The 10,127-nt window shown below is 38.1% G+C and overlaps 2 protein-coding genes across 3 annotated transcripts in view; both read left to right on the top strand.

Annotated features, from left to right (window-relative positions):
- Window positions 1-3,365, top strand: part of LOC107736502 (galectin-3-like) — a 12,516-nt gene extending 9,151 nt beyond the window's left edge. For both annotated transcript variants that reach the window (XM_016547902.1, XM_016547896.1), the window contains exons 4-6: window positions 1,193-1,281; window positions 1,350-1,506; window positions 2,592-3,365. In XM_016547902.1, the coding sequence (XP_016403388.1) occupies window positions 1,193-1,281; window positions 1,350-1,506; window positions 2,592-2,747 (402 nt within the window). In that variant the 3' untranslated portion in view covers window positions 2,748-3,365. The remainder of the gene's footprint in view (window positions 1-1,192; window positions 1,282-1,349; window positions 1,507-2,591) is intronic.
- A 980-nt stretch (window positions 3,366-4,345) lies between these two features.
- LOC107736856 (synaptojanin-2-binding protein-like) lies at window positions 4,346-8,698 on the top strand. Its single transcript, XM_016548215.1, has 4 exons — window positions 4,346-4,566; window positions 6,343-6,479; window positions 7,251-7,346; window positions 7,445-8,698. Exons 1-4 carry the CDS (start codon window positions 4,503-4,505, stop codon window positions 7,613-7,615), a joined length of 468 nt encoding a protein of 155 aa, XP_016403701.1. The 5' UTR covers window positions 4,346-4,502; the 3' UTR covers window positions 7,616-8,698.
- Window positions 8,699-10,127: the final 1,429 nt, after the last annotated feature.

The following is a 10,127-nucleotide window of genomic DNA, read 5'->3' as shown; positions in this document are numbered from 1 at the left end:
CTTTCGCAGTGCCGGCCCTACCTAATAAGCGATATATGCGGCTGCATAGGGCCCCCGTGGCCACCAGGGGCCCCGTGTCAGGAGTTCAGGCAGCAATCACGGGAGTAATAAGGCGAGATGATGGTGGAGATGGCAACAGCAGAGCTGAGCTGGAGCATTCTCTGAAGCTGAACTTCCATAGGAATTAATTAAAAACGTTCGTGGACACGCACTGTAAGTGTCTGACAAAACTTGTAGAATGCAATGCGCGCTCAGCACCTCCGGTAAGTAATTGGCAATCATTTTTTCATCCATATATTTCTAAAAGCATATGAACTTCATACATTATGTCACTGAAAACTATATCCTCTGGTGTGACACCATATCCTGTTTTTAAACTCCACGGACAACTTTAATTAGTTGAAGGACCAGGAATAGTGTTTTACAAAAAAACGTTTTTTACTGGATATTTGTCAACTACCCAAATATATTTTCCTATCTATTTCTTGAAAGATAAATATATTGAGTAAAACAAATTGGTAAATCTTTACAATTAGGTGTCAGTGTAAGATGTGTACATTGGGATGGGATGCGGGTGGTTAGGTGAAACTGTAGGTATGGGGGCCCCTTTTGAAAATCTGCTTAGGGCCCCCAAAACGCTAGGGCCGGCCCTGGTCTTTCGCATCTCCTCCTTATGTTTGAACAGGAAGTTGTAGTGATTCTTTCTTTTCCAAGAAAGAATGTGAAACAAATTGGTTATATAATTTTCATTTTTAAATATTTCAAAATATAATTTAAATTGATTTTACACACTTTAAGCAATATCGTATCGCATATTGAATATCGCATTTTTTAACAAGGTATCGCATATCGCATTTTTCTTCAATATCACACAGCCCTAGATTTTGGGATGTTAGGATAGTTTGTCGGGTGGAGCTGCTTGCAGAGAAGATGTTTTCTTTGCAATTAGGGGTGCACAATATATCTATACTATATTGGTGGTTAATGGTGCATATTTGAAATCTTTTTTTTTTATGTTACTAGTATCAGTTAATACTATTAAACATGACTGATATTTATGAAGTTATTGGTATTGTGACAGATTTTTTCATTTTGTTAATCGCACAATAACAAGGATCAAGGATAGGTTCTGGAGCCCCATTTTTACTGTTAAGAACATCTCAAATAACTTGTGTGTATATGTGTGTTTTAGCCATTGCCGTATGATCTTCCGCTGCATGCAGGGATAATGCCCCGTCTCCTGATTACTATAGTGGGTGAGCCAGTACCAGGAGGAAACAGGTAATAAAAAAAAAATTACGGCATTACTTCTGTGTGTCCAAAGCAAACTCTCACTTCTCTTTTTTCAGGTTCCATGTAGATTTTGTGAGGGGGCATGACGTGGTTTTCCATTTCAACCCTCGTTTCCATGAGAACACCATCGTACGGAACACACAGCTTGGGGGCTGCTGGGGTCCTGAGGAGAGGGAGGGAGGCTTTCCCTTTGTGCAGGGCAGACAGTTTGAGGTACAGCCTTCTGATTTACCCATAGAGAAGGAACTTAAAGGAATAGTTCACTCAAAAATGAAAATTCTGCCATCATTTACTCAACCTTAAGTTGTTGCAAACCTGTATGAATTTCTTTCTTCTGCTGAACACAAAAGAAGATATTTTGGTATGTGGGTAGCTAAGCAGTTTCTGGTATCCATTGACTTCCATAGTATTTTTTTCATACTATGGAACAAACTAGAATAGTTCACCCAAAAATTTAAATTTGCTGAAAATGTATTCACCCTCGGGCAATCCAAGATGTAGATGAGTTTGTTTATTCATCGGAACAGATTTGGTTAAATTTAGCATTACATTACTTGCTCACCAATGGATCCTCTGCAGTGAACGGGTGCTGTCAGAATGAGAGTCCAAACAGCTGCTAAAACATCACAATAATCCATAAGTAACCCACATGACTCCAGTCCATCAATTAATGTTTTGTGAAATGAAAAGCTCCTTATTTGTAATAAAGAAATCCATCATTAAACAGATGCTTCTGGTTAAAATATGAGTCCTCTATCCATATTGCTTTCTCCAGTGAAAAGGTTGTTGCTGCATTATAAGATAAATATGCATTGTTGCTCGATCATTGTTCTAAACAAATATGTTGGTGGATTTTGATGTAAGAGGACAACAGGACATGGACTTTTTCACTGGAGGAAGCGTTGTTATGGATTATGGGCCCATATTTTGGCCAGGAGCAATGGTTTAAAGTTAGAACATCTTAATGATAGATATGTTTCTTTCAAACACACAGCTTTTCACTTCACATGATGTTAATTGATGGACTGGAGTTGTGTGAATTACTTGTGGTTTATTGGGATGTTTCAGCTGTTTGGACTCTCATTCTGTGACCCATTCACTGCAGAGGATCCATTGGTGAGCAAGTGATGTAAAATGCTAAGTTTCTCCAAAATCTGTTCCTATGAAGAAACAAACTTATTTACATCATGGATGGGGAGAGTACATTTTCAGCAAATTTTTCAGTTTTTGGGTGAACTATTCCTTTAAGCCATATTGGGTTTCATTTGAGGTTTCATATAATGTATTTGTATGTACAGCTGAAGATCCTGGTGGAGACAGACGGGTTTAAAGTGGCCATGGATGGCGTTCATCTGCTGGAGTTTGAGCACAGAACAGGCGGGATGGAGGAAGTCACTCGCCTGCACATAGAGGGAGACCTCATTCTGTTCAGTGCAGCCCCCAGCATGATCTAAAACCTACGGGCATAGGAGCGATTTGACAATGTTGAGGTGACATATTAAGTCATTGGTCCTTGAAAAGTATCGATTATCTCCAAAAAAGTGTGCCAAACAGAAATTTCTAAAAGTTATAATGATATATTTGTTATCTGCCTCTGCAGATTAGTCAAACTCAAACACATGATCAAACAAATGAAATATAGATGTAGAGAAAGTTTCGGCCCCTCTGAGAGGTCACCAGGACACTGATATCGTTGATATATCTAAAGCAATATAACTTTCTGTTTTTCCTTTCAGAATGCATTATGCTAGTTACTCTTTAGCATGTAAAACTAATTTTGTAAAAACGAAAAGTGTACTGTTCCAAACACCTATTGTATGACCTTCAGTATTAGGATGGTACAGTACCAAGGCCCATGAGGGGTCATAAACTCTAATTCAGGAAACTGCAGACCAGAGCTGTGACACTGTGCTGAATTACATCAGATCTGAATGGCTGAATATTATATTATTTAGTATGGATATTGGAAAATTTTCATTATTTTCAATAAAACCATATTAATGAAACCATTGTGATAATGGAGATAAGCAAACAATTACGTCCGAATAAATGCTGTACTACCCCAATTGAAATGTGCTTGGTCATATTGTATTCTGCATGTTGACCTGAGATAAGAGGAAGTAATTTAACCTAAATAATTACACGCTTCATTTGTAAACCCAAGCTTTGCTGTTTATTATAATTATGCATTTCACTGGTCATGGAAATGTGCCTAAGTTTAATTTAGACAAGTGTAAGTATTGGGACAAACTGCCATGTCATAAAATTGTGCCTTTGTCACATACTGTTTGCATCCATGTGTAAGAATTAGCTTCGTTACAATTGTTACAATTCAATATTAGCACTACACTCTTGGGTTCAAACATTTAAAAAGGCAACCTGGGGACCATGATGCTCTTTCATGTTTTTGACAGATATCAAACTCCCAAAACAAAAGCAAAACATAATAATATAAATAAAAAGATTATAAAAATATACAATAACATGTTCTGATATAATAGACAGAATATGAACAATTTCTGGACACAATGCATTGATGAAGCAGTATGATTTTTTTGATCGTCAGATTCGTGAATCATTCTTTTGAATCTAATGATTTGATTGAACCGTGAACCGTCCCTTCAAACAACTCATTCGATTCGTCGACAGCATTTGACTGGGTTCTAGTGGTTTTTGGATATTTTAATAAAAAAATCTTACATATTGTGCCTTTAACAGGGTCTGTCGAAAGTACCTACTGGAAATGTGTATTACTAAGTATATAATGGTTTAAAACAGGTCTTTTTTTCAGCCAAGAGATGAAAATTAATTTTAGTGTTTAATGTGCTATTTCCTTTGTGTGCTATAAAAATTACGATAAACATCGTTATTAATAATTCTAATTTAAAACACACACACAAAATAAGCATCAATATGTGCCAACATATGCCTTTTAATGCCACGCTGGAATGTCAGGGGGACACGTCATGACGTAATTACCGAATCAATTTTTTTAACCAGTGTTGAACTGTTTGCAAGAACCGATTCTCGGAAATTAGTCTGGCTTCCCCTCACTGCAGTGCACTGTGAAAGTGTTCCGGTGGTGTCCGTTAGGGGGCAGTGGCGGGTGCGCACGTATCCCGGCAGCATTAGAGGAAGCAGGCGGGGTTCCGCACGCTTTAGGAGGGTTTTAGCTGTTCGGGAATAAAAAGTGAAACTTCTCCGACAGCATGAACGGATCCGCACACAACGCGCCGAGCGTTGTAGAAATGACGCTGAAAAGAGGCCCGGCTGGTAAGTTTGTCTCTCTCTTCGACTTCTCCTGCACTGTTGAAACAGTTCAGCCTGGCGGTTCGGTGCTGTTGGTCCGGTCCGCTCCCGCAAGAAATGCTGACATAACTGGCGTAGTGAACCCGAACAGACAGTCCGGACCCGAATGTGTTCTGCAGACGATCAGATCGGGTTTATTAATAGACGTTGGTGTTGTTATGAAAGCGAAAGTTAAGTTTAGATCAGAACCAGCACAATACGCTATCAGCATAATGGACCGACATGTACAAACAGACACATTTCCGACTGATTCAAGCATATATATAAGCATCAACTATATTTGGCTGTTTTTTTTTTTTTTTTTAATTTAGGAGTAGTGGGTCTGGTTCCGATCCATTAGTTCAGTTTCTGAGAGCGGACAGTCTCAGCTTCTTGTTGACTTTGATTAAACTGTTATATAATGCGTTGGTGTGTGTGACCTCTGCGAGGGCATGGACTGGGCTGCTCTGAAAGCCCTGGACTTTGACTTGTGATTAAATGGTATGACTGAGAACAATAGCAGAGACATAATACATCATCAACACTATGGGTCAAATTAGTTTAATTCCAGACCCACCCCTATAGACAATCAAATTCTCAGTATTGGAAAGAAAATATCCTGTTTTTGATCCCCGATAAATGAAATGATATTTAGACCCCTCACTGTACTGATATAATATTTAACACATTATCTTACTGTAAAACAATATCGGGTGCAAAACTGTCCTCAAGTGTGCTGTGAGGCATGACTGCTAAATTTAGATTTTTTTTTTTTTCCAGACTCCGTTGTCTTACCAAACATATTTTGATTTGTCTTTAATAAACTACATTTTAAAGTCGGCATGCTGTACTTTATTTAGTTTCAAAATCCATATTATAGATGCTATTGTGAAGGATTCATGCATGTTTAATCAGAATGTCATAACTGGTTATTCTGGTGAAAATGACAGAAATGGTGGTTCTTTATCTACTGCATAATGTCAAACAATTTTTGGTTACTAATTAAAGGAATAGTTAACACAAAAATGAAAATTTGCTGAAATTTTACTCAACCTTGGGGCATCCAAGATGTAGATGAGTTTGTTTCTTCCATCAGAACAGATTTGGAGAAATGTAGCATTACATCACTTGCTCTCCAATGGATAGAGCAGTGAATGGGTGCAATCAGAATGAGAGTCCAAACAGCTGATAAAAACATCACAATAATCCTCCCAACTCCGGCCTGTGAAATGTCTTTTGAACTGAAAAGCCGTGTGTTTGTAATAAACAGTTCCATCATTAAGGTGTTTTAACTTTAAACCATCATTTCTGGCAAAAATATTCTCTCCGGATTCATGACTGCTTCATTGGAGAAAACAATATTATGGATAGAGGACTCATATTTTAGCTACATCTTGGATGGCTTGGGGGTGTGTAATTTTTTCATCAAATTTTCATTATTAGGTAAATGATTCCTCTAACGTTTCTTACATTATATGTTAAATTATAGTATGAGTAAATCATAGCCTTTGTGGAAGATATGAAATATTTTGTACTGCAAGGATTGCACTTGACAGTGATATTTTCCATGTTTCTGTGTTTGTTTAAAAAGAGAAACAATCTTAAGAAGTGACGTCTGGCTGGGATCATGTCTTGTTTCTTCCCCCTTCCCCATTTCTTCAGAAATCACATTAAGGCCCTCTGAACGTATTTCAGGCTCAGTGTAATGATGTAAGTAGTTCAAACACGTGCTGTGTGTAACATCCTCTCTGTCTGTGACAGGTCTGGGGTTTAATATAGTGGGTGGAGTTGACCAGCAGTATATTATGAATGACAGTGGAATCTATGTGGCAAAAATCAAAGAAGATGGAGCGGCTGCACTGGATGGACGTCTGCAGGAGGGAGACAAAATTATTGCGGTAAAACCACTGTAATTGACTGTACATGGTTAACAAATCATACTTTACTAATACTTAATGCTTGACTATCTCTATACTTAACTTTGAATCAATACTGCCACTTCACTGTACAACAGCACAACTGTACATGAGTGATTTATTGTAAATCAATGCTCGCTGTAATCCTGTGGATGACCTTACTCAGCTTTAATGCAGATCCTCACAATAATGATACTACAGCATTGCACTTTTTTTTGTGGTTGTGTTACCAGAACAAAAGTGAATATATTTTTCTTTTCTTATATATACTTTTTTCCCCCAGAGATTTGTGGTCGGTAACTGCTTTTAAATGTTAAGTAATATTACGTAATACAATGGCAATATTGTAAAATATTATTACAATATAAATTAACTGTTTTCTATTTTAAATGTCAGCTTATTCCTGAGTTGCCAAAGCAGCTGTTACTTCAGAATTCATTCTAATATACGGATTTGCTGCTCAAGAAACATTTATTATTATTATTTTATATGAAAACAGTTGTGCTGCTTGATATTTGCATGGAAACCATGATACATTTTTTTCAGGATTCTTTGATGAATAATATTATTGTAAATGTATTTACTGTCACTTTTGACAAATCCCTGCCGACTAAAAAAACTTACCGACCCCAAACTTTTGAACGAAATAGTGTATATACAAAATATTTCAAAATATTAAGGAAAATTAGATGTCTTGATATGACAACTTTAAAATTAATCATGTATATTTGATTTGGTTTTTTTTGTGTGTAGATAAATGGCCAGAATTTGGACAATCTGTCTCATAGTGCAGCAGTGGAGCTGTTTCGGTCTGCAGGAGAGGATGTGCATCTTCGAGTACAGCAGGGAGTAAGTACTGCAGGCTATGGCGATCATGATGTTGATAACGTCTCTTGAGATTTTACTGTAAATTAATCAGCTTCACTGACACGTGTTTATGTCTACAGCCAAACCTGCAGAACGGCCCCACCAGCTCTCGTGCCGATGGAGAATCTTCATCTGCTTTCGGCACATGGACAATGTGTACTGTAGTCGCCCTGGCAGTTATAACAGCAGCAGGTTTCATCGCTTACAAACGCCTTCAGTTGCACCCCCGGGCGTCCCGGGGCCCGTTTTAACCCATTACATGATTACATGACATTTTACAGACTCATAATTTTTTTTTTTTTTTGGAACTGTTTCTGCTGAAGGCCCAAACATTAACAGGGAGCGAAAATGGAAACCAGTTAATGTTAGCAGAACTTGCAGATTTTCTTTAATTGTTTAGACCATGTTATGACCACACACTTGTAGCTGTAACAGGTTTTCACAATTAGTTTGGTGATAATCATTGGCGCTTAAACAGAATACCCAGCATGCCTGATGACATTGCAGGGTGGAATAAGGGAACAGGGATGATGAGCACGGTGTTTGGATCAACAGCAGCAGAAATCTCTGAACTAGACAGAGGGGCCACAGGCAGGAGACAGAGGCCGAGGTGGAACTGTGTTTCTTGGCAGAAGACAGTCCCACAGAGGAATGATTTTTCTCGCCTTGCCAGAGTGCTGGAATGAGCCCAAGGTGTGCCATTACATTATTTGAGGTCTTCTCAGGTACCTGCTTGTGCAAGAGTATGTTTGAAAGCATGCATGATGTGAATGGAGTCAGCGTTTTCTTTTTTTAATACTTTAATTTATCACTCATCCATGTCCAAGCATGCAGGAGCGGCGTTTATGTGGCAGCGGTAGTGGTGGAGGCGGTAAAGACGTTCAAACTGTTTATTTGCCATCAGGGCTTGGCCTTGTATTTGGTTTTCCTCCCTCAGGGGAAAAAACAAACTAGATGTGACACTTCTTAGAACTCACAATCAGAATGAAAATGATATATTGTTAATATTGTATATGGCTTGTGTTTCTGGAATCGTCTCGTCTCGTACACTAATATTTTTCTGCACCTCTCTCAACTCGTGCCTTGCCACATTGAGCTGCTGGTCTCAGTGCTGCTCCCTATCTGCAGTCTGCAGTTTTTCTTGCGCTGTTTCTGACTGTACTATCTGTTCTGTAACTGACAAATGTGTGTTTGTGTTGTCAGTTCTTCTGCAGGTCTGTATGGATGAAACCATATGTAAAGTCTTCATGAAATGCTCATTCACGTTTCACAGTTAGAATAATGTTACTCATTCGCATGCATCATGCATTGAATAAACCATTTGTTTGAAAAAACAGATTTATGTTTGTGTGCTTATCATGGTTTGAAATGTGTATGTAACAATTCAAATGGCTTAAAATTGTTGACTTCATGTACTTATGAGTGCATTTCTTTACATTTAAGTTGAATAATTTAAAAGGAATGAACATGAATTAATAAGTGTGTTTATAAATTTACATTTACCTAAATTAATACAAGCTATTAAAATGAATTCGTTTTGTGGAAGGACATGTTGACCTTAGGCCACAGGCAAAGGTTAGTGATGATAAAAACATACATCATCACAGTCAGCTGCATAACTGTCTTTACTGCCCCCTTCAGGATTTTACATAAATTCTGATTTCCTGTGTTGACACTGTCAGCATATACAGGGAATAAAAAGATAAAATAATATACACTCACCCGCCACTTTATTATGTACACCTGTTCAACTACTTGTTAATGCAAATATCTAATCAGCCAATGACTTGGCAGCAACTCAATGCATTTAGGCCTGTAGACATGGTCAGGATGATCTGCTGAAATTCAAAATGAGCATCCGAATGAAAAAAAAAAAAGTTATTTAACTGACTTTGAACATGGCATGGTTGTTGGTGCCAGACGGGGATGGTATGAGTATTTCAGAAACTGCTGATCTACTGGGATTTTCACACACAACCATCTCCAGGGTTTACAGAAAATGGTCAGTGAGCAACAGTTCTGTGGGTGAAAATGCCTTGTCAGTGCCAGAGGTCAGAGGATAACAACAACAACAACATTTATTTATAAAGCACATTTAAACACAATGTACATTGATCCAAAGTGCTGTACAATGATCAAACAAATCTACTAATAAAAACAACAACTACACGCATACAAAGGCTAAAGAGTAAAAATAAGATTTAAGTCTAGACTTAAAAATGTCCAAAGAAGGAGCAGATCTCACATGATAGGGGAGACCATTCCAAAGCTTGGGGCCAACCACAGAAAAAGCCCGATCACCCTTTGATTTGTACCGACACCGTGGCACAGTTAGAAGCAAGTGACTCGAAGATCTAAGTGCCCTAGATAATGGCCAGACTGGTTTGAGCTAATAGAACGGCAACAGTAACTCAAATAATCATTCATTACAACCGAGGTATGCAGAAGAGCATCTCTCTGAATACAAAGCATGCCAAACCTTAAAGCAGATATGCAACAGGCCACCCGAGTCAGCTAAGAACAGGAAACTGAGGCTACAGTTCACACAGACTCACCAAACTTGGACAATAGAAACTGGAAAAAGGTTGTCTGGTCTGATGGGTCTCAATTTCTGTTGCAACATTTGGATGGCAGGGTCGGAATTTGGTGTTATAACAACATGAAGCATGGATCCTTCCTGCCATAAATATATGCCACCATAAACATGACTATTGACTGCAGATTCAAAATATTTTGTACTGTGAAAAACCAAGAAGCTTCCTC

This window comes from Sinocyclocheilus rhinocerous, unplaced genomic scaffold (genome assembly GCF_001515625.1).
Source record: "Sinocyclocheilus rhinocerous isolate Xijiao unplaced genomic scaffold, SAMN03320098_v1.1 scaffold1214, whole genome shotgun sequence".
NCBI lineage: Eukaryota > Metazoa > Chordata > Actinopteri > Cypriniformes > Cyprinidae > Sinocyclocheilus > Sinocyclocheilus rhinocerous.
The sequence above is the reverse complement of the archived record's forward strand: the minus strand, read 5'-3'. Positions and strand labels throughout refer to the sequence as shown.

Coding starts and splice junctions, on each gene's coding strand:
- LOC107736856 (XM_016548215.1), top strand. CDS start 4,503: ATGAACGGATCCGCACACAACGCGCCGAGCGTTGTAGAAATGACGCTG. Junction 6,480..7,250: donor AGGGAGACAAAATTATTGCG/GTAAAACCACTG, acceptor TTTTGTGTGTAG/ATAAATGGCCAGAATTTGGA. Junction 7,347..7,444: donor ATCTTCGAGTACAGCAGGGA/GTAAGTACTGCA, acceptor TTATGTCTACAG/CCAAACCTGCAGAACGGCCC.